Source organism: Ammospiza caudacuta, chromosome 13, assembly GCF_027887145.1.
Source record: "Ammospiza caudacuta isolate bAmmCau1 chromosome 13, bAmmCau1.pri, whole genome shotgun sequence".
Lineage (NCBI taxonomy): Eukaryota > Metazoa > Chordata > Aves > Passeriformes > Passerellidae > Ammospiza > Ammospiza caudacuta.
The window spans coordinates 14,902,698-14,925,467 of record NC_080605.1 but is presented as its reverse complement, the minus strand read 5'-3'; the positions used below and the strand labels follow the sequence as shown (position 1 = coordinate 14,925,467).

At 55.4% G+C, this 22,770-nt stretch overlaps 3 protein-coding genes and 1 non-coding gene across 4 annotated transcripts in view; 1 reads left to right on the top strand and 3 right to left on the bottom strand.

Moving 5' to 3' along the window:
* The window catches only part of ATP6V0D1 (ATPase H+ transporting V0 subunit d1), a 33,786-nt gene extending 23,474 nt beyond the window's left edge, over nt 1–10,312 (bottom strand). Inside the window, exons 1-2 of the mRNA XM_058813588.1 lie at nt 10,134–10,312; nt 867–1,038 (exon numbers count right to left, since the gene is read on the bottom strand). Coding sequence (XP_058669571.1) covers nt 867–1,038; nt 10,134–10,263 — 302 coding nt within the window. The 5' untranslated portion in view covers nt 10,264–10,312. The remainder of the gene's footprint in view (nt 1–866; nt 1,039–10,133) is intronic.
* Nucleotides 10,313–11,636: 1,324 nt separating this feature from the next.
* AGRP (agouti related neuropeptide) lies at nt 11,637–12,943 on the bottom strand. The gene is made up of 3 exons (XM_058813592.1): nt 12,760–12,943; nt 12,441–12,535; nt 11,637–11,828 (listed from the first exon to the last, which is right to left on the bottom strand). The coding sequence occupies exons 1-3, from the start codon at nt 12,941–12,943 to the stop codon at nt 11,637–11,639; spliced, it is 471 nt and encodes a 156-aa protein (XP_058669575.1).
* Nucleotides 12,944–15,586: 2,643 nt separating this feature from the next.
* On the top strand, nt 15,587–20,884 carry LOC131563495 (SNF-related serine/threonine-protein kinase-like). The gene is made up of 6 exons (XM_058813580.1): nt 15,587–15,638; nt 16,468–17,094; nt 18,519–18,660; nt 18,820–19,032; nt 19,132–19,269; nt 19,401–20,884. The coding sequence occupies exons 2-6, from the start codon at nt 16,506–16,508 to the stop codon at nt 20,239–20,241; spliced, it is 1,923 nt and encodes a 640-aa protein (XP_058669563.1). The 5' UTR covers nt 15,587–15,638; nt 16,468–16,505; the 3' UTR covers nt 20,242–20,884.
* A 643-nt stretch (nt 20,885–21,527) lies between these two features.
* TRNAK-UUU (transfer RNA lysine (anticodon UUU)) lies at nt 21,528–21,600 on the bottom strand. Its single transcript has one exon. It is a non-coding gene; the product is annotated as a tRNA-Lys (tRNA).
* Nucleotides 21,601–22,770: the final 1,170 nt, after the last annotated feature.

The window sequence follows — 22,770 nt, the reverse complement described above, 5'->3', positions numbered from 1 at the left end:
GAAGGAAAAAAGTCAATTTTACTTCCATGTTTCAGATGCAAGCTAGAACAACTAGCATCCCTCTGCCACAATTCCATTTTGTTACTGAACAAACCAGAGCAGCACACTGGGAAGCAGAGAGTTGTACAAAACCTCTGGGAGAAGATACCTTGAGACTGCTGGGCTATTTCAAGCTTTTGACATCAGCTGAACCTGCTGTGGAAGCCCCATGTGTTTCCACCAACTGACAGAGACGTGCTGAGGCTGCTGCAGCCCTCTGTTTCACTGCTGCTCATTTCAGGTCCTGCCTTCCCCTAGTGCTGGCATTTGCTGGATCCCACTGAGCTGTCCAAGAAAAACAAACCAGTCAAAGGTCAACCCCAAAAGGGAAAAGTTGTTCAATTTCTGGCCAGCTCAACTCCCTGAACCAGTTTGTGTGGGGCCAGAGCCCCTGGGATGGGACAGCAGAATCACATCAGCCCTGATGAAGGCTGTCAGTGGCTCAGAACTAGCATTACTCCTGTAATGCACACACATGGCATACCTATGTTTTGCAGCAAGACCACAGTTTTAAAAAACCAAGAACATTTAACAAAAGGGACAAAGATAAATGGTACCTCTAAGAGACTGAATCAGTGCTGCAACGGAAGGCAGCCAAGCAGCTGTACCAATGGAGCACATGCTCCCTGGGAACAGAAGCCTTTAATAACACAGAGATACAATGCTGCTGCTTTGAGACCTCCTGATACAATCACACCCATTTCACTCAAGAAGCTGCATAAAACACAGCAGGCACAGGGCTGAGAGTAGAAAGGTGGTCTGAGAGCTCTCAAGCCTGGAAGAACAGCAGCATTTCAAAATGCTGCTCATGAGCAGCTGGTACTCACGTGATGAAGTCCAGAAAACTTGCCAGGGGCTCGTAGGCGTGGTTCCTCATGTGACGGAACTCCACCACCATCTTCTCCTTCAGCTTGTCGTCAATGACGGACACGGTGAGCGGGGACGCCTCGTTGGCCAGGAAGTTCCCATAGTCTGTGCTCTGGAGGTGCAGCTTCAAGTCTGAAAACAAAAGAAACATTACACTCTAGAGGGTTTTGGACTGGATTTGGTTGGGGTTTTTTTTGGTTTTTTTTTTAGCATAGCCAAGAATGCTGCTCAGCACTTCTCAGGCACTCTCTTCTCTGAAAGATCACCTAGACAAATCCCATGTGTCAGGTCATATTTGTTCTCAGTTTTATCATGGACAACCCAAATGCAGGAAAAGATCAATGTTTCACCATATCAGCCTTGCCTCATCTTAAAGAGAAATCTGTGACACCATCTGTGTAACTGAGCACACACACTGGTGCCAGCAGCTCACTCTGCTAGGTCAAGGTGGAAGCTTACTGATTTTCTAGGAGGTACTTGCTAGAAATCCAGGGGGAGAAAAAAACCAAATAACTTAAGCACTCCATCTAGCCAAAAGGGCTCTGGGTGCAGGCTCCTCACAGCAAGTCTCCCCAGATACTAGTGATGTGCAGACATTTGTAAAGCTTTTAAAACCAAAAAGACAGAAACAGCAACTTAGAAATTATAAACCATCTTGGTCTTACTTGGTCAATTATCAAAGCAGCCCAGCTAATTGTGCTGGTAAACAGAATTCAGGCATTAATAGGTAGAGAGGGGCTTGTGAAGATTAAGGCCATTTAAATCCACCTCACAGGGCAGGCAATCCCTGCCCAGGATGGAAGAACATGCTCAGAAGTCTTCCCCTTCTCCAGTTCCAGGCAGAGGAAACCTTTGTTTCCTCTCTTACCCCTGCTTGCAGGTCAGGTGCCCAACCAAGCTGCAGTCCTGGCCAACAAGCAACCACAACATGCTGAGTTCTGTCAAGATAAAAGCACTGCTTGAGCCAAAAGCATTTAAGTGTCTCTGTGGAAAAACTGAATCCAGAAGTAAGGAACGTCACACAATCCTACTCCTCAAAGCTCTGCTAGCTGCATTGGTACACAATGTTCATCTCCCTTCAGCTTCACCTCAGAGGGCCAGTTAGGCAAGCAAGCATCCTCCCAGGGATTCAAGACCTTTGTGGGGTAAGGAGAGGAGCTGGAAGAGTTGAGTCAAACCAGATGTGAACTCACCATCCAGAGAAAACAAAAGAAGACATTTCTCCCCGGTTTTTCTGAAGCAGCATTACTGAGGCTGCCTTTCACTTCCACTGAGCCACACAAGTCCTCAGCATTATGGCACAAGCATGCACAGCACTGAGGTCAGAGCAAGCACTCAGCCTGCTTTGAAGAGTTTGACCTTTTGACATTACATCCAGCCATGGAGAGCTCCTCCTCAGGCTCAACCTGAGCTTGTACAGCTTGATACTGTTCTCAGCCCAAGGGATCAGGGGTCAAACAGCTTCCAAGCCAACTGACTCTTCTGGGTATTTCCAAGGAGTTCTAGTAAAAATGGTTTTGACCCAGCACTCCATAGTTACAAAGATGTTCCCACTGCTCAGTGTTACAGAAAACAGCTGGAGTTTATAGGGAAGGAAAATAAAGGCCAGAGACTTAAATACCACTCAGTTTGTCAGGTGCTCAAGGCCAGGTTGGATGGGGCTTGGAGCAATCTGGTATAGTGGAAGGTGTCCCTGCCTGTGGAAGGTTTGGAACAAGATGGTCTTTAAGGTCCCTTCAACCCAAACCATTCAATAATTCTATGAATCCCGAACTACATCTTAATGAGTTTTTGTCACACTTTTTAAAGCTCTTGAGTGATGAACATCAGAGTCTGAGTGGAAAATAAGTTTCTGACAGATCAGGACTTTACTAGTTTGCTTTTAGTAGAAGCTGGAGAAAACATGGAACAAAATTGATCAGTTAATATGTTCAATGAATATGAGAGAAAAGGTCCTGGTAAGAGTATTATACCCATAAGGTCAGATTGCAAGGGAAGGCACAGGGAACTGCAGTAGTTGCATTCATATACCTCCTACTTGCAGTTCCCAGTAGCTGTGCAGAGCTCTAATGGAAGCTAAGTCTGCCCAAAAAGGCATGTGATGTTGTTTTGCAGCATCCAGGACTTTGGAGAGGAAGCAGCTATGGCACATCCTCCCAGATCTGCCTTGGGTAGGGAAGCTGCCAAAGCTTGTTTCCTCAAATCCAGCACCATTGGTTTGTTTTGTTCTCATCACAACCTGAAACTCTGCTTTTGAGGTTGCAAGCAGCTCCTTTGCTATCATGTCACTAGATGCTACAGACTCAGTGACACAAAAAGGAGTTTGCTGTGCTTCCTGGAAGTAGAGCTGCACTGTATCTAGACCAGAGGCACACAGGCTGCACGTTGTGCCTTGCAGGCTCTCCAACAGCTCTGAGCAAGCTCCCATGAGCTGCTTGGCCAGAACATTTTGCCCTGCTCCATGAAGGGGTTGTGCCCCCAACTCCACAGCACAAGAGCCAGCACATTATGTTGCAACTGGAATAAGGGCCATGTTTATATAACACTTGGAATTCATTTTTACAAGGAAGGCCAGCCACAAACTGCAGAACTAAACTTTTCTGAATCCTTTAGCATCCAAGCAGACAAAACGGAACATATTTTCCAAAAATTGGACCGGATTTATGAACCCTGACTCAGTGCATCCCACGGTGTATCAGTGCTTTACACTAGCCTGTCCTCCTCCAGCTGCTGGGCTAGTCACCAAGCTTCAGCCAAGAGGGTTTGGGAGCTTTTAATAGGACTATTCACATGTCAAGCTTCTCAGATGAGAGCAAACAAATCCCGTGGTTTCACAAACCTGCTGCCAGAAGAGCTGTCCCAGTAGCACGGTGACTAATAAATGGCCTCACTGCTGAGCAAGCCCCGAGCTCTCCAAAAGCTCAGGTTCCTCACACAAGCTTGGACTCAGCTGGAGTTGGCCTCTGGCAGCAGGAGCAGCACCGTGGCAGGGGCAGCTGCCAGAGATCCCACACGCTGCAGGTCGATAAGGCTGCAAGGCTCTGCAGGGCCTCTTCCCCAGCTGCTGCTGAAAAGGAGGGAGAGCTGCAGCTGGAGCCCAGCCCCTCCCGATGAGCTCCTCCAGATACCCACAAACTACAGCACATGGCCTCAACCCAGGGATTGATTTTAAGAGATAGATTTGCCTGTTCTGGCATATTTCCAAGAGGTTCACACACTTTATGTAACAGACTGAGCCAGCATATGGCAAGGGAGCACTTGAATGACCACAAAACTTTTGTTCTTTCTCCTCCCCCGCAAAACCTAGGAAATTATGGCCAGGTCACTGCTCCCGTAAAGTTGCCTCGTGCAAGAACACAACTGTTTGTCAGAATGACAGTCTTTTTCAGCTGGGTAGGGTAGTGCTTGGGATCACCATGACATGTACTTACAGCCACCTCTTATCAACTCTCAGATCAGCCCCTCTGGTTTTCATGCAGCTGCCTGTACATGAGCCACAAACACAACCAGAGCTTAATCAACACACTGCTATGCCAACACCTGGATATTTCAGATGACATCTTTACAAGAGACTTTATATCCACACTAATGCAACAATCCTCTGCTGCAAGTTTGCTTTGACATAACAAGGAACCAAGCCATTAGTCTGTCAGACATCTGTCAGTCAAAGCCTCTCCTGTAAGCCCTTCTCAGACAGAGTGATCCATGGCCCCATCAGCTCAGACTTCCAACCCTTCCTTGTTTCCTGCTGTAACTGCATTGCAGAGCTCTGAATCAAGTTAAGGGCTCAAACACTTCCAGGCAAGGACTGATCTGTCTTCTCACACACAGGCACAGAATCAGCTTCCGCAACTTCTGAGCTGAACTGATGTTTTCACAAAAATTATCTGCTGTGACTTCGACATCTTCCTCCACAACACCTGGGGCCACCACCGCCTATATAAAAATTCAAATATCATTTGCCATCTCCCAGGCTGGAGGCAGTAAGGCAGCTGAGGGATTACACAGCAGTCTGCAGATGAGCTACATCGTCCACCTCCCCCTTCAGGAGACTGCAGTCATTACCATTTGCCTTGTTGCTGTTTGTTTGGTCTGTTTATAGCCACCTCAGACACTCCTGAAGCTGATTCTCTGAAAATCTTGTTCAAAAAGAACTCAGAGACCCTTTGTTCCCTGCAGAATTTAAGACCTTTCCTGTGGTTGCACACCACCAGCAGTGACGTGCTACCTCTTCTTCTCTGTTGTCAGGCAGCAAATTCATCTGAGCCACAGTGAGACACAGAGAAGCATCATCTTTGGCTCTTTCCTCCATCAGTAGCTCACCTCTGACTTTTCACCAGTTTGAGATGCCCTCAGCACCAAAGAGCAGCCTGTGTTTCTAGCTCATCCCTTCCTGGGACTGAACTCACTCCACTCAGAGCTTCAAACCCAGCACAGCCAGGTTGTGTTCCATGAGGAGCCCCTCAACTAGGCAGCCCCTTCCTAACTTGCCCAAAAGGCAAGGTAACCCCTCCTCATCCGCCTGCATCCCCAGTAAGCTTTTTCCCCCCCTCCAAACGCAGACTGCTCTAAATCACTCTGTAACCTCAGAAGCCCAGTCAGGACATCAGCCCAGCACCTTGTGCAGGGGATAAGGGAGAGGCAACAAATCACTGAGAAACTAAAACAGGGCAGAAAACAGTCTCATGCTGTGGGAGCTGACAGCTGAGGAAAAACAAGATGAAAGCACTGAGTGGCTGCCGAGCAGCAATACCTGCCAGGAAACCCAGACAGCACCATCATCTCAAAAGGGGCAGGACCCAAACAAGGGCTGAAGCTGCAACACTACTGAGAAGCTGACCTCAGCTGCTGCTTGAAGTTCAGCTAGGAGAAGCCATGAAGCAGGTCTCTGCCTGGTAAAGGAGGCCAGAACAAACAGTAAAGAGCCTCTGCTGAACCCTGCAGGAAGCCAGTGACCACAGTGTTTGTTTGCCACCATGATCTAGCAGGCTATGGAAGTGCCATCATTCTTCCAATAAATGATGTTTTCCTGAAGCTTGATTTAACAGGAGCGTTGATGAAGCAGCCACAGCCAGTGGTTACACCCATACAGGATGCAGGACAAAGCACCAAAATTAGCAGGACAGCATTTTGGACACTGCTTTGTTGCTACATAAGAAGTGAGCATTCAGAAGACAGGAATGGTCTGTACTTTCTCAGATCTCACCTTGCCTGTAGACTCTGCCTCCTTTGGCAGGAGAAATCCCTTGGGGCCGGGGGTCAGTCCTGCTGCACAGTGCCAACACACAGGGGTCAGCTTTTCACACAGACAAATCATCCTTGTGTGAATGCCAATGAAAGGTCCCCAGCACATTAAGGCTTGGCTTCTACAGCCCCTGAGTTCAGACTGAACCACTCTTGGAGCTCAGGATGGATCTAAGCATGGCCACCTTGGGACCATCAAGCGGCCTCTCCCTGCTTGGTAGCACAGTAAAGGATCTGTGCTGTTCCCCCTTCACACAGGGGAATATCATGAGCTCCACCAAAAGCACTCTTGAAGTCAGTCTGGAGCTCTGCAACACCCTCACACAAGAGAGGACACACTGCCCATGTGGTTATCCCAAAAGAGAAGCCTCACTCCAGCCTTCTTGGGGCCTAAATTCCAGGGCCACAGCGATAAAACAGAAAAGAGACAGGTAGCACAGCCTTCTCTGCTCTTCTCTTGTGAAAGGAGATGTGCTGAACACCTCAAAGCAATGGCAGCCTGCAGGGGAGAAAAAAGATCCTTGGGACAATGAAAACAAAAGCCCACACTGCACACAGCCTGGTGTACAAAGACAAACTCCATGGACAGATCCCACTCCTCCAAGTGCACACCACTCTTTACAAGGCATCCCAGCTGTGCCAGCTGCATGGACAGAGGCACAGACACCCACAGAGCAGTGGTGCTGAGATGCACAGTTTTCCTGAAGGCCTCTCCCAAAAGAGGCCCACAAGCTTGAGCCAACTCCCTGCCACTCCTCAGCCTCATCACCCAGGCAGAAGGTGACACATCCTGCTGCTGGATTTCACCCACCAATCACCTCTACAACACTGGCAAGTCAGAAAGAAAGCAACTCTCTACACTGTTGCTGTTGAAGCAAGAATAAGTAGTAGTAGCAATAGGATGCTCATGAACACTGACCTAAGGGTAAAGACACTCCTGGTTCAAGATGCTTTTGTGCACTTCTTGGGCTCTGAACACTTTTTGCAGAAGGGAGCTTTGCAGACCAACACTAAAGCCAGTTCATAACCTACATTCCAGTCCCAGACTGAACTCTGCTGCTTAAAAGCATCACCACTGTTCAATTGCATCAACAGCTTTTCATTCTCCTGACAGAACATCAGACCCCTGACAGGCCACCACAGCCTGAAGAGCTGTAGATGTCTCACCAATCTTCTGACAGTAGAAATCTGGGTGACTCCTAAGTTTGGTTGCCCCAAACAGATTCCACTCAAGCACAGCTCCACGCTCACAGCACTGGAGCAGAGGAAAGCAGCTCCAGGTCCTTCACTGACACCTTGTGTCAGAAGCAGGAACTGGATACAGCAGCGACCACCAGGCAGGTTCCAAACGCTCCCAGCCCACGACTGCTGCTGCACAGGGCCTCGGCTGAGGAACAACCAGAGCACCAGGACTTTTGGAGCTGAAAGAAGGGATTAAATGTGTTATTGCTGAAGGGTTTAAGAGAAAGTTTAAATCAAAACTGCTCTCACACACACACCCTCAATCCATTTTTCTGCATTTCTTATAGCCAGCTCAGAGCCTACCTGACCACAGACAGCCCATTTAGCTCTCTGTTCTGACCCAACAATGGAGAGCTTGGACCAGATTACCTTGTGATCAGACAAGCAGAGACAACAGGGGATCATGCAGAAAAGCATGACTGCCTCCCTGCCAGCAGCACTAAACTGCCAGCCTGAGTCCTGAAGCAGACAAGTCAATCCCTTTATGCTTCCAGACTGATCTGGGCACACCAGAGGGAACAGAACTTCAGACCTGGATGCACGACATCCTCCAAGAGCCAGATATTCAATTCCCAGGGCCAGACCCAGAACAGCCTTGGTCCTTCAGGCTTTCTCCATGGCCAGGGCAAACACTTGCTCCAGGACTGGGACCAACTGCAGAGCCACACATGTGAGAGGCAGCAGCAACGACTAAACAGAGAGTAGAGAAGAATGTATCAGTAATTTATGCCCCAGTACTTATTTTGGCTGCTAATACATCAGCCACTGCCTGGATTTAGGGCAGATGTGCATCTGTTAACAGTCAGTAGAACACAGAAAACAAATACTGAAATGTGAAAATCAGCACTAAAAGGACAGAGGAAAGAAATTGTTTGACCAGAGACCTATGTAAGTAATAAAGAACAATGCTCCTTTGAAGAAAAATCCCTCTCCAAAAGGGCATGGCGAGCCAAGGGAAGGAGTAACAACACAGGCAGTGAATTTGGAAGAGCCTCCAGGTTCAGAGCGAAGCGTGACCAAGAGCACAGCAGCTGCCACCACCAGAGAGCTGCTGGGGACAGAACAGCAACAATGCCATGGCAAACAGAGGGGGACTCCAACGTGACTCATTCCAAACGCAGCCAGCACCACTCCAAGGGAGAACCACACAGCTTGGTTCAGAAACTGAGAAACAGAGAGAAAAGAGAAGCTCCAAGTACAGAAGAACTCCAAAGAGGAAGCTATCTGCAGGAAAGGTGAAAAAGTCACAGTTCAGGGCATGCTGAGACTTGTGACTACCAAGAGAGCAGAAGTCACTCCCACTGCTCTATTCCAGACCCTGGGCTCCACAGCAGGAACAACAGTGACTGCTGCAAGCAAAGAGCTGAAAAAAAAAAAAAAAAAAAAAAAAAAACAAACAAACAAAAAAAAACCAAAAAAACCCAAAAAGAGATTCTGTCCTAAGTAAAAATATACTGGGGATTTTTAAGGTAGACTGGGCCAAACACAGCACTCTGTTCCATTCTATTACAACCTGGAGCTGCTCACTCCAGGTAACCTTCATCCAGGGTTCAGCAGGCCAGGGATTCATCTAAAGTGTCAATGCCAATTAATCACTCAGCAATGATTGTCTACATAAAACTGACACTTTTTTTTTTTAAGAAAGAATGATCCAATAATTATAGTTCCACTGATCAAAACCACCAACATCTCTGGATATGTGTGTTTCTAGTTTATTTTGAGACAGGCCTGGTTTTAATCCTTGTGATTTGTGGTCCAGGTTCTGTACACCAAAGAGTGAAAACTGCCAAGCAGGTCACTGATCAGAGGAACAGTTCAGCACCAACTAATTAAGATGATGAGCTGACTACAGTTGATGATAGAACTGCAGAATAGTTTGGGTTGGAAGGGACCTTCAAAGGCCATGCAGTCCAAGTGTCTGCAATGAGCAGGGATATCTTCAGCTAGACCAGGTTGTTTAGAGCTCCATTCAACCTGGCCTTGAATACTTTCAATAATGGGGCATCCACCACCTGTCTGAGCAACCTGTGCCAGTGTTTCACCATCTTCATAGTTAAAAAAGAAATCCTCACAGTTCTGCAAGTTTGTACACATTGATCTAGAAAAAAGGATGACGGCTGGAAATCAGAATTAGACTCAAAAAAGAACACCAAATCAGAGGCAACAGATAATTCACTGGTGAAGTTACCCAGATGCGCACTACATTTTTTTCCCACTAGCGATCTTTCAATAACAGCAGGTACTTTCCTAGCTGACCTGATCTCCTTAAACACTAATCATGGATATCAGGGATCTTAGGTAATACCAACAACCTTGTTTCAGGCCTTAAAAGGCTTCCTGCCCTTTAAGGAGTAAAGGCACAAACATGTCTCACCAGCAAGGCCTGTCAAAACCCACCAGGCTCCCAAAACCACAGGGTACAGCAACACGGCCACCTCAAGGAAGCAGCAGGAGCCCAAGTTCCCTCACAGCGCTGCAGCAGCTGTGCAATCGCACGGCCGGGCTGACCGGGAAACTGAGTCAGCTGAGCGGGGTGAGGGGCCAGACGGAACACCGACCAGCCATGGGGTAAAGAGGGAACAGCTGCTTCTAAACGCCGCTATCGGCTCTTTTCCCCACTGCCAGACAGCCCCTTCCCTCCCCTTGTCTCCCCACCATCTCCCCTCAGCCCGGACATTCTCTCAGGAATGGCGGGGGGGGGGGGCTGTCTCCGCTTGCCTCAGGCCTCCACCGCTACTCACCCTCCAGGCTCTCACACTGCACCAGGTTCACGTAGTCGCCTTGCCGGAGTATCCCCGCCTTAAAGCCGCGCACCAGCCCCTCCAGGTAGCCGTTATCCACGTTGAAATAGAGCTCCGGGAAACACGACATGGCGGCAGCGGCGGCACAGGCAGCGCTACCGCCCGCCGCCTCACGTGACCGGCCGCCTCACGTGGCCGCGGCCCCTTCCCGGCAGCCATCGCGGGGCGGGAGCGGCCTGAGGGGATGGCGGCCGCCATGAGCCCCTGCCCGCCGTGGGCCCCTGCTCCGGCTGCACCGCGTCCGGTGTGAGCCTCCCCTTTGGTCCACTAAGCCGTGAGCCCCTGCTCCGGCTGCACCGCGTCCGGTGTGAGCCTCCCCTTTGGTCCACTAAGCCGTGAGCCCCTGCTCCGGCTGCACCGCGTCCGGTGTGAGCCTCCCCTTTGCTCCGCTGAGCCATGAGCCCCTGCCCGCCGTGCCCCTGCTCCGGCTGCACAGCGCTCGGCGGGAGCCTCCCCTTCCCTCCGCCTAAGCCGCCGTGAGCCGTACAGGCACAAGGAGGATACGCAAGTAAAGTTCGCAGTGTCGCCTGCTGCCGAGACACCGCTTCTACTAGTCGGGAAGTACCTAGCCAGTTAAAGGGCTTTGCCAGGAGCTGCTCTGTGAAATAAATAAATAGTTTTGTTTGATGTAAAGGCGTTGCAAAATGTGGGATATGTCAAGGTTATATTAAGGCAAGATGGTTTTTGATACAAGACCTCCGTGTACTTTCAAACCTAATCAGGAAGGAGACTTAATCAGTAGAACAGGCAGCAGCCAGCGCCCCTCACTCAAAAATATCCCAGAACAAGCTTTAAGGATGCAATAAGTCAAGATGGTGATGTATGGCTACACGCACATTGTAAACCTAGTGAAATACTCGAGGTCTATGTATCCTAGAGCTGAACTGTCTGCATTGTAACACCAAAAATCACACCTGCAGGGTCAAAAATATCCATAGCTGAAGGTCCTTTCCCTGAGCATGAGTAGAAGTTACCTGGATTAAGTTATGTGATTCCTGTGCGAAATTACCAACCAATCTTAATGGAGGGGCTGTCCTTGGGAAGTCACTAACCCTGAAGTTCTATGTGTAAATAATGGCACAGAAAGCCATTTGGATTTGTGGAATAGCACCGAGCACCCAGGCTGGGGCAGCTCTGAAATAAACAATCAGCATCTCTCTGGAATGTGTCATTATCGGCTCGGTGCTTACCAAGGAACAAACTTGATTTTGTGGGTAACAGCAGCATAGCCTGAACATCACCTGGGGTAGCCCTGCTGCTGAAACAGCACTAATGGACCCAGGAAAGCCGTGCACAGCCCACCCTCACCTTGCTGCCACCCCCCGAGAGCCCGTCACACCATCCCCACTCTGCAAACCAAACGCCTTTTGCGAAGGGCTGGTTTATTGGAGCTGCAGAGCAGGAGGCACACGCAGGGGCGGGCAGCTGGCAGCCCCTGGGGCGCTAGTTCTTGCCGCAGGGGAAGGTGGTGCTGATTTTCCTGCAGTAGCAAAAGGCGTTGAAGAAGCGGCAGTAGCAGGTGGCACAGGGGTCGCAGCAGGGGATCTGGTGGCCCAGGCAGGACTCCAGCAGGCGGACACAGCGGCGGGGGGAGCGCTCCTCACGGCCCTCGGCTTGCAGCTCTGTGGATGATGCCTGCAGGGGAGAGAGGAGGAAGAGGAGGGCGAGAGCTGGTCCTGGACCACTGTGCCAGCAATAAAGAACTGTGTGGGAGAGAGCCAAGAGTGGCTGCTGAAACTTGGCATTGCGGAGGCTTCTTTTGTGTTCAACTCCAGGCTCCATTTTCTGTTGGAAATCACTGCTGAGCACTGTGGACTCTCTACAGGCATTGGTGCCTCTTCCACGGTGTCTCAAGGCTTTTCTGCACACATTTATTTTGAAGCACAGCTTGGACTTTAGAAAATGGTGCTGTGTCTTCTGCCCAAACAGAGCCACCAGGGCTGAGCCAGGCAACCACAGGGCACTGCCCAGCGAGCTCCTGCTCTGCAGAGGCTTCCTGGGCTACACTTGAGCTTAATTAAATGGATTACAGGAGCACAGGCTTGGACCACTCTCCTTTGAGTGCTGGAGCCCCTTGCAGGTCTGGGCAGCCTCAGCTCATCCCAGCTCCTCAGGTGATGGACAGTCCCATCGCAGGCCGCACTGTGCTGGCTCCAAATCCCCAGCCCCAGGGACACAGAGGAGGCTGCTGTGGCCTGAGGCCACCCCGCTCTTAGGGTGTCTGTAAGAAAGCTCAGGGAGCCATACCTGTGGTTCCAGCAGGCTGCCTCTCTGCACAAGGTCACCATCAGCTTCTTGGACCCCCAGGGCCATCTGCTCAAACCCCAGCCTTGGGAGAGCTCCTAGGAGATACAGAGAGACTGCACAAGGAGGCTGCTGGAGGGTCAGCTCTGATTCTTCTGCCTTTGTTCGTGGGTCCCCCCCAAAAAAAAGACCCCATTCCCTGTGGGCTGCCAGGCTGCTGTCACTAGCCAGGGCCAGGAGAAGCTGTGCTGCTTTAAGGGGATGCCCAGCTCAGTTTTGGGGCCCTGGGTGGGCTCAGTGAGGAGCAGGGCTCAGGACTCACCTGCTGGCTCGGCAGACGCCTCCTTGCCCTTGCGCTGCAGGCTGGCCTGGCGGGCTCTGTCCACCCGCTCCAGCCCGCCGCTCGCCTTCTGCACGTGGCCACAGCTCAGGTCAGCAGTCCTGAGATCCAGCACAGCCTGGATCCCCTGCAGCAGCCCACAGCACAGCAGCAGCACGTTCAGCATGGTCCTGGAGGACAACCTGTGCAGAGGGGCCTGGCCAGCATCAGCGCACCTGGTGGCAGCCTGGCCTGTCCCCTCCACTGCCATCATCCTCTGCCACCCCAAGAAGTGCCATGTCAGCCTCTGCCAGCACAGCCACCACTCCCAGCTTGTTCCCTTGGACCTGAGAGCCTTTTTTTGGGCCCACAGACACCTGGGAGCAGGAGCCCCCAAAGCTCTGTCATGTGCTGTGGGGCGTTCCACATGAGAGCACATTCATGATCTCCCCACAGAAAGGGGTGATCAGCAGAGAATGGACTGAGATTTGATCTTTTTTGTGTCAGTTCAGGTTCTCCTGCCCAACACACAGCAGCCACCAGACCACTGAGGTGCACAGCATGTGGCCAAAACATGTGACATGTCTCCTGCCAGGCTCTGAGCCTGGAAGTGCCACTAGAATCTGAGTGCTGGACAGGAGACGGACCACAGCACATGCAGCTGGGGGACAGGAGAAGCTGCAGGGCCAGGCTGTGGGCTTTGGGGGCCTGAAGGCTCTAAAAAGTAAGTGACCTCTTAGGGAGCAAAAGTAAAGGGGCCCAGAGGTGGTATCCACCAAATGTCAGCCAAATCCTTGGAAAGCCGGTTCCTGCTGCTTGGGCAGCCTTGAGGTTTCAAACCTGGCTCCAGCAGCCCAGTGCTGGCCCGTCCTCATCTCCCCATCCCACAAAACCCCCAGCTGTGGGGTCACATCCCACACGCTCCCAGGACCCCTCCCATGGCAAGCACTGACCTCTCCAGCAGAGAGGGCGCTGCTGTCGCTGCTCCACTGAGCTCGCTGGAAGCTCTGCTACCGCTCTGCCTCAGTGTCCTCCTCCCCACATGTTTACTGGCATTTATATCAGCTCTTTATTAATTAAGTGCTGTGGCCACATGACTTTGCTAACTACCAGGTAGGTGGGAGCCTCTGGAAAATGGGCTTTGTCTGGATGGAGAGGCAGCCAGTGGTGTGGTGCATGGGACAGGGGGGCTCCTGCTTTGTGCCTTGCACAGCTGCAGGAAGGAACAGTCCCTGTTAGCTCCAAACTCCCAGGTTTTTTGGAAGTGATCCCCACTTCCCTTTCCAGCACTAAGCCTGAGGACATCTCCTAGTTCCTAAATACAGAAATAATAGGGTTACAATCTCCTCACCAAAACCATGCCAAGCTTGACTGGTTTTCAAAGGGAATGTTGCCTATCTGTATCTCCTGGCAAGCATCCACTCACGGTGCAGAGCCTCTAGAAGTCCTCCAGCTCCTGACCACATACCATCTGCAGATTGTCCCGGCTTCCACCTGTGCTAACTGCATCTCTTACTCATGTCTTGTTTGGAAAACCTGCATCTCCCCAGAGCCAGGCTCCTTTGGGGAACTCTTGTGGCCTTGAGTGGCTTCGGCCCTGCAAGGAATTGGGGGAATAAAACATAACAGGATGGGTTCAGCAGGCTGTGACATCCCCTGCAGTGAAGGCTGACAGCCCAGGCTCTGCCCAGGCTGATTCTAGGTGGGAGGACCCCCCAGGCCTCCCAGCACATCCTCAGCAGAGCGTGAGCCACTGCTCCTGGCTGCAGCACCACCTCTGGGGCTCTTGGCAGGCTTCCTCTGCTCCTACATCCCCCGTCCTGGCATGATCAGATTCCTGCTGCATTTGAGGGACAGGCTGAGCAGGCCCAGGACCGGTGAGGAGCTCATCTGCCATGTGTCATTTTCTCCAGCTGTGTGTGGCTGCTGGAAGCACTCAGCACCCCTTGGGTCCTCCAATGCACAACACCCAGTCAGGATCCCCTGCCACAGCACCTGGATGCCTCCTGCACCCCACATGCCGGGACAGAGTCACGTTGGGTGAGAGGCAGGTTTGGCAGCCCCTTCCATTCCCGGGGCGCAGGTGGGTGCCGGGTGTCCCATGCAGCCCCAGCTCCCCCGTTCCCCAGCCCTGGGGAGCCCGGGCCCGCAGTCGGCGCTGCCGGGGCCCCGCTGGCCGCAGCCCCCGCACGGAGCTCTCGGCACAGCTCATTAGGGGCTGTTTGCAGCCGCGGGGGCCGCGGGCCAGGACTTCTGGGAAGGCATTAGCGGGAACGAGGACGGCCGCGCTGAGAGCTTTTTAATCTGCAGGAGCAACATCTGCTTTGTGCGCATCCCGATGGCCAGTAACGAGCTAAATGAGGCGGCCGGCCGCTCGGCGGCCGCTTCCAGGAAAAGACCGGCTTAAAGCGAGGGGGAAAGGGGGGCCAGGGCTGCGCTCCCGGCTCGGTGCTCCAGGCCCCAGCGAGGGAGGGAACGGGTGGTGGAATGGGTTAGTGGCACAGCAGAGATGCCCACGAGCGGGCATCCCGGGCAGGAGCGCACAACGGCGGGACCCTGCGGAGACAAGCCCGGGCTGGGGGCTCTCCCTCTCCTCCTGGAAGCATCCAGGCAGGCGGGCGGGTCGTTTAGCTCATCACCAGCCCTCGTTACCGCTAGGGCCAACCGAGTCCCCGCTACCCCAGGCAGGCAGTAACGAGCCGGGCCCGGGGCTGCCTCTCCGGAGGTGCGATGAGCATCGCCCCGGCCGCAGCCCCGCCGGGCCGGGCCCTTTAAGGCGCGATCCCGAAGCCGCCCTGACGTCAGCGGGGCGGGCGCGCCCGGGCACCGCAGCTCCGCGCCCCAGCGAGTGCGGCTCCGCCGGGGCGCACCGGGTGACAGGGGTGGGTATCGGGGTGTCCGGGGCGCTAGAGGGGGAGCGTGGGGGTGCCCAGGGTGCTGAGGTCTGGAGGTGGCACGGATGTTGGGGATTAGGGATGGGGATACAGGAGAGACAGGGGTGCTGGAGAGCTGAAGGTTGGCGTTATGGGGGCGGCCCGGAGTGCTGGGGACTGGGGATGGAGGTGTGGGGGTGCGCAGAGGTACTGGTAGTGGAGGTGAGCATATTGGGGTAGCCAGGATGCCGAAAACCTGGAAGTTGTTATTGTTGGGGTCCCCAGGATGCTGGGGTCTGGGAGTGTGGGGTGACAGGGGTGCTGGCGATTTGGAGGTAGGGGTATGAAGTGCTCAGGCTGCTGGGAACCAGCAGAGAAGGGGTATGGGGCTGCTCAGGGTGATGAAGGACTGGAGGCAGGAGTATTGGGGTGCCCAGAGTGCTGCAGTTCTGGACATCTGGAGGAGAGAGTATCAGGATGTCCTGGGGTGCTGGGAAATCGAGGGATGTATCGGGTTGTCCAGGATTCTGGGAATTGAAAGGATGGTGTTGGAGTGCTCAAGATGCTGGGGACCCAGACATGGGGATTATGGGATGCCCTGGGAAATGGAAGATGGAAGTATTGAGATTCCCAGAGTACTAGGAACTGAAGGTGGGGATACAGATGGGGGGGGGTTTAGGTCCCGGGATGGGGATTGGGAGGTAGAGTGTCAGGGCTGCCCAGGCTGCTGGGGACCTGATGTCCGGGCAGTGCTGGTGTCAGTGGTGCTGGGGGACCTGGCATTTGGGAGCACCCCATCCCTCACCCCACACTGCTCAGCATCTCCTCCATCCCACAGCGCCTGCCTGATGCCTGTCCCCACCTGAGGGCACCGCCATGGCCGGGGCGCAGGGCTGCGGCGAGGCCAAGATCGCGGGGCTGTACGACCTGGAGCGCACGCTGGGCAAGGGCCACTTTGCCGTGGTGAAGCTGGCGCGGCACGTCTTCACTGGGCAGCGCGTGGCCGTCAAGGTGATCGACAAGAGCAAGCTGGCGGGGGAGGCGGCGGGGCAGCTCCTGCAGGAGGTGCGCTGCATGAAGCTGGTGCAGCACCCCAACGTGGTGCGCCTCTACGAGGTCATCGACACCCACGCCAAGCTGTACCTCATCCTGGAGCTGGGCGATGGTGGGGACATGTTTGACCACATCATGCGGCACGAGGGCGGCCTGGCCGAGCCGCGCGCCAAGCACTACTTTGCCCAGATCGTCCATGCCATCTCCTATTGCCACAAGCTCCACGTGGTGCACCGCGACCTCAAGCCCGAGAACGTGGTCTTCTTCCAGGAGCAAGGGGTGGTCAAACTCACCGACTTTGGCTTCAGCAACCGCTTCCAGCCCGGCAAGATGCTCACCACCAGCTGCGGCTCCCTGGCCTACTCGGCACCAGAGATCCTGCTTGGGGATGAGTACGATGCCCCGGCTGTTGGTAAGGGCTGAGGGGGTCCTGAGGACTTGCCTTCCTCCTGTCTCTGGCCTGGAGCATGGTCCTGCCAGCTGGGTACCTTACACTACGCCCCTTACACTAGGAGCACACAGTGGCACTGCTGTCCCTGCAAGGGACAAGCCTGTCCCTTATGTGTTTGGCTGCCCAGCCCTGCCCTGGCACAGCAGGGTCCTCCCTGCAGAGACCATCCTGGCATCCACAGACATCCCACAGAGTGATGGTTGCCAGAGAGGGGAAAAAGCCCAAGCAGGCTGTGAGCCTGGCGTGGCAGCCGCCAGGAGAAGCAGTGTGAGCATACAGCTGCCAGCAATCTGGCGCTGGTGGTTATTTGGCCGGGCGAGGCAGGAAGGAAATCTGCTCGGGATGCTGCTGTTTGGGCGGAGGGGCTCCGAAAGTTTCCTTTGCTCCATCCCCGCCCTGAAAACCACTTCCTTCCCATGGCTCCCAGTGCTCTTCCTCCCCGGGTGCAGGGGAGGTGCAGGGGTCTGGGGAGACTGTCCGAGGGCATGGGGAGCTGGGCTGGGGGCTCCAAGAAGCTCTGCTGTGACAGAGGGGATGTGGGAGGGAAGCAGGTTCCGAGCTGGCTGGCTGGCTGGAATTAGGGCAGGAGGATTTAGCAAAGCAAAACATGAGCCCTTAAAGGCAAAAGCCCAGCGTTGGCTCAGGGAAAGGCGGATCCTGAGTTGAGAACAGGGATAGCTTATGGAGGCGGTAGAAAAATAAGCTGGTGGCGCTGCAAAGGGAAATGAAGAGAGAAAACTGACGCAGATGAGAAATTTTCGAACACTTGACTTAAGCAGCTGAAGGTATTAACGGAGCGCCCCAGGGCGTGCTCAGCATCCTAAACCCGCACATCTGCAGGAATTTATGTGCTGGGCAGGAGGAGCCAGTGAAGATGCTTCTGGCTCTATCCCTGTCCCCAGGTCAGGGCAGCAATCCTGCTCCAGCTGGTCCCCAAGCAGCTGGAGAGCCTAGATTGGTGCTATGTCCCTCTCCGATTGCTGTGGTGTCTCCTAAAGCACAGCCCAGTGCCAGGATGGTTGTGGTGGGGTTTGGGAATCAGGAAGCTGAGGAATGATGTGAAACAGTGCCAGGGGAGTGGAGAGTGGGGCAGAGCTCAGGGCTGGCCTTCCTGTCCTTGCCTGGACAAGGTGATAACACCTCAGCTGCTTTGGTGAAGTCCCTTGATGTGTCCCTTGACCTATTTGGATGTGGGGATGGGAAGGTCCTTCCCTGCCTTGGTGGGACTATGGTCCCCCTGTCCATGCGGCAAGACTTGGAGGCTGTTACTTCCAAGGAACATCCCAGTGAGCACTGGTGGGGCAGCCCCTCCTGGGGTCCCTGGGGTGGGGAATCTCCTGGGCCATGGTGAGTGCAACCTGAACTGCTGCTGCTGCTTCTTGCAGACATCTGGAGCCTCGGAGTCATCCTCTACATGCTGGTGTGCGGCCACCCCCCTTTCCAGGAGGCCAATGACAGCGAGACCCTCACCATGATCATGGACTGCCGCTACACCGTCCCCCCGCACGTCTCGGCACAGTGCGCTGAGTGAGCACCACCCCCTCTCTGTACCCCCAGCTTGCTGCCCCGGGGTGGCTGCCCCAGCCCTGCCAGATGCCTGGGAACTGAGGTGGGGAGAGCAGGCAAAGCTGCTTGCTTTGGGATTCACACGGTGCTGCAGGGTTGACACATCACTCCTTTCCCCAGTCTCATCTCCAGGATGCTGCAGCGGGACCCGAAGCAGCGAGCGTCCCTGGAGCAGATCGAGGGCCACTCGTGGCTGCAGGGGGTGGACCCGTCCCCTGCCAGCCGCTCCCTGCTGCCCCTCACCTCCCACAAGCGCGTGTCTGAGGAGGAGCACGAGATCATCCTGCAGGCCATGGTGTGCGGGAACATCGCGGATCGGGACACCATCCAGGAGTGAGTGATGGGCTGTGGGGCTGGGAGCCCCGTGAAGGGCTCTGGGGGTCCCTCCAAGCGCAGCTCTTGTGTGTGCTGCAACTCCCTGGTGTCGCACAGGGCGCTGGAAGCCGACCGCTACAACCACATCACGGCCACGTATTTCCTGCTGGCAGAGAGGATGCTGCGGGAGAAGCAGGAGAAGCAGGGCCACCGCCTCAGTCTCGTTTACAACCTGGCCAAGGAGGTTCAGAGCAGGTGAGCCCCCTGCTGCCCCGATCCTGTGTCACCCTCCCTACCATCCTGGTCTTGGCCGTACCCTGTCCTTTTCCTTGTCACAGCCCCTGTGATGCCCAGCCGGGTAGTGACACCTCTCTCCCCTTGCTCAGGCCCAACTTGTCAGACACGTTTGGCTCTGCGGGCAGCGCCGGCAGCCTCCTGCCCTTCACGGAGATGGGCGGCCTCGCCGGGGCGTCCCGGCTGCCCCCTGGAGGGGACATCGGCGGCCGGCAGCCCACCGGGACCCTGCTGAAGGTCCCTGCCGTTGACACCACCATCACCAAGAGCACCCCGGCCCTGCAGCAGATCTGTGAGGAGGAAGAGGAGGACGACGAGGAGGAGGAGAGGCCCTGCGCAATGGAGAGGAAGAGCAGCTCTCTGAACCAGGAGCAGATGCGAGCCTTCCTGCGCGCCCACCGCCCGCCCGGCCGCGGGGAGGTCTGGGGGCCGGGGGTGGAGCTGGGGGGCCGGGGAGGACGCTCGGGGGTGGCCTGGGCTGGGAAGGGAGTGAGTGGGGGCCGGGGTCCCCCCGTGCTGCGGGGAAATGGAGGTGAGTCCCCAAGGAGGGAGGAGGACACAGAGCCTGGGGCCTTCTCAGCAGAGTTCCCCAAGGAAAGGGGAGCCGTCCTGTCACCCCAGAGCAGCTCAGATGAAGTTCCCCAGGTACTGGGGGCAGAGACGAGTCCTGCCACCCTCCCAAGTCCTGCAGACACGTCCCCAGGGCAGGGGGAGCAGATCAGCCCGGCCCAGCAGTCGGTGGAGAGCTCAGGCCCTGAAGGGGGCGCAGAGAGTGTGATCAAGCTGGACCCGGGCAAGGGCAAGGGGGGCAGCCTGCGGGACCGGCTCCTGCAGTTCCCGCTCTGCGAGAAAGCCCTGGCCTTCAAACTGCGGCCGGGCTCCAAGGAGAGCCTCCTGTCACTGGGGCAGTTCAACTGCTGCCATGTCATTTAAGGCCCCGGGACTGGCCCTGCTGTGGGACTGGGAGGGCGCCCACTCCCCTGCCCTTGGTCTGTGGTGGCTGTGGGGCTGGTGGGTGGCACAGTGCCCTGCTTTGTCACCCGCGGTGGCCACCCTGCCAGCACCCCCCCAGAGCCCGCTATGACTGACCATCCCCTGGACAGGCCTGCCCAGGGTGAAGCAGACTGGGGTCCATCCCAGCACCGGCCAGTGTGTCCCCAAACCTCTGGGACAGCACCATGACCCTGCTGGAATGGGATGGACCATGACACTTTTTTAACTACTAGAAATAATTTTTTAAATAGTCTATTTTAATGTAATTAAATAGAGATTGCTATATCCCCCCCAGACCCCTGAGTGCCCCAGCCCCACAGTGTGCATGGCCCGGGGCTGGGCTGTCCTGCCTGCAGCCCCCCCAGTAGCCCTGGCCGGGGCCAGGCACAGCCTGGCCCGTGACCCCAGGCTGTCCCCGGGGCCCTCCCTGCAAATAAGCTTCCTATTTATTATCTCTTTGTTTTCTTGCTGGCAAGAAATGAATGACGACGGAGGCATGGGCCGGAGCTCGGCCTGAGCCGTGGCACATGCCCTGGAAGGATCGGAGCCGCTGGGAAGCAAAGTTTGTCAGGACAATAAAATAAACTCGTGGGTTGATGTGGGTGCAGTGTCATTGCAAAAACATCACTGTCCCTGGCATGGCTTCCCTGGCCCCAGGGGTGGCTTTAAGGGAGCATCTGCCTGAGCTAGGGTGGGCAGGGACCCAGTTTAGAGCTCAGGGCAGCCCCAGATGGGTGTAAGGACAGGGATGATGAACACCCAAAGGTGAGAGAAGGCCTGGGCATGCCAGAAGGCAGGTGGAGGGTGCTGCACATCCCCTTGAGAGTCAACAACACTCAGCCCCCAATAGCTTTCCCCACTCTCGCTTGAAGCCATCCCTGAGCCCCCAATTTCAAGCCCAGCTGGGGCTTCCTTCCCTCCAGCTCTGCTGTTGCTTTTCTATCGATCCTCCTTCTTCCTCCTTTCACGTGTACCCATGATAGCTCCCTTGTCTGTCCTCATCATCCAACAAGAGATCTCCCTGAGTACTGAGTGGTTGAACAGAGCAATGCTGTGTGGGTCTCAGATGGGATGGAGCCAGCTCTGAACAGCTTGGGGAGTTGGTGGTAGGAAAAGGAGGAAGGGATGCCTTGGGGACCCTGCAGTCCCCACAGGGCCCCAGCAGCAGAGGAAGATGCTGCTCCTGCCCACGCACTCCCTTCCTTGATATTAAAGGATAAAGGCACCGCCTGAACAGGGGCTTGAACCCTGGACCCTCAGATTAAAAGTCTGATGCTCTCCCAACTGAGCTATCCAGGCTCACATTCGGGCTCTTGGGCAGTCTGTGACGGCTGGGGGGGGGGGGGGAACCCCGCTTTCCTCAGCACTGCAGGGACAATGTGGGGACCCACTCTGGTGTTCCCCACTCCCACACCGCCCAGCGAGGCTGCCAGCGCGGGCCAGACCAACACCCGGGCTCTGGGATCTCGCTGGCGCTGAGCGGGCTCAGGGCTCGCCCTGGGGATGCGCAGCAGGACAGGAGCGGATGCTGCGGGAGCGGCTCCGGAGCCTCCGCCGCTCCCGAGGGAGGCGGGAGGGCCCCGCCGGGGCAGAGCAGCAGCAGCGGCGGCGGGGCCGAGCCGGGCTCCGGGCTCGGCTGCGGCTGCAGCGGCCGCGGCTCCAACCCGAGCCCCGGCGGCGCTTCCGCAGGAGCCGCGGTGAAGCGGGAGGGAGGGGGGGCTGCGGGTTCGGTCACCGGGACACAGAGCCCGGGGGGGCACCTGCAGGTGCCATCCCACACGTTCTACTGCCCTTCCTCCCCATTCTTCAGGAGGGGACCCCTTTGCTCCATAGGGAACCCACCCTGCCCATCCAGCCTTGCCCAGCTGGGAAGGGACTGGAGAAGATGAAAGCGGAACCCAATTGCGGACGGGGTGGGGGAGCCCCGCGGGGCCTCTTCAAACACCTCGTGCGCACCAATTAGTGCGCACTAATTGGCTTCATTCGAGCAGCCAGAGATGGATCAGCCCCCTTCTGCTGGGGACAGCACTAATGAACCGGGAACGGCGGCCTCGGGACGGCCCTGGAGGGAGATCAGAGCCCGTACGAATGGTGGGAGTGTGTGTGGTGTCGACTGAACAAGAGCACAAGCTTAATTACCCTGATTAATCAGAGGCCGCTGCTTTTATCCCACGTCTGGAACTGTGACGGCACCGGTACGCGGCCCTATGACAGCCACGGAGGCACCGCAGCCCCCCGAGGAGCACCGGGCCGGACACACCGGCAGAGAGACACGCGGTGGTCCCTGGATCCCGCAGAGAGGCACCACACGGAGCTCAGAGCCTTGAGAGAGGCGCTCGGAGGCCGGGCCCCACACAGACGGACTGCGAGCCCCCCGGGCAGGAGGCTCCGGGACGCGTTCCCGCCGCTGCTCCCCGGCCTTTTCTGTCCCTTTTTGGCCGCCGTTAGCCCGGCCCATGGGGGCGGAGC

Coding starts and splice junctions, on each gene's coding strand:
- AGRP (XM_058813592.1), bottom strand. CDS start 12,943: ATGCTGAACGTGCTGCTGCTGTGCTGTGGGCTGCTGCAGGGGATCCAG. Junction 12,536..12,759: donor GGCGTCTGCCGAGCCAGCAG/GTGAGTCCTGAG, acceptor TGTATCTCCTAG/GAGCTCTCCCAAGGCTGGGG. Junction 11,829..12,440: donor GCAGCCTGCTGGAACCACAG/GTATGGCTCCCT, acceptor TCTCCCCTGCAG/GCATCATCCACAGAGCTGCA.
- LOC131563495 (XM_058813580.1), top strand. CDS start 16,506: ATGGCCGGGGCGCAGGGCTGCGGCGAGGCCAAGATCGCGGGGCTGTAC. Junction 17,095..18,518: donor GTACGATGCCCCGGCTGTTG/GTAAGGGCTGAG, acceptor TGCTTCTTGCAG/ACATCTGGAGCCTCGGAGTC. Junction 19,270..19,400: donor GCCAAGGAGGTTCAGAGCAG/GTGAGCCCCCTG, acceptor CCCCTTGCTCAG/GCCCAACTTGTCAGACACGT.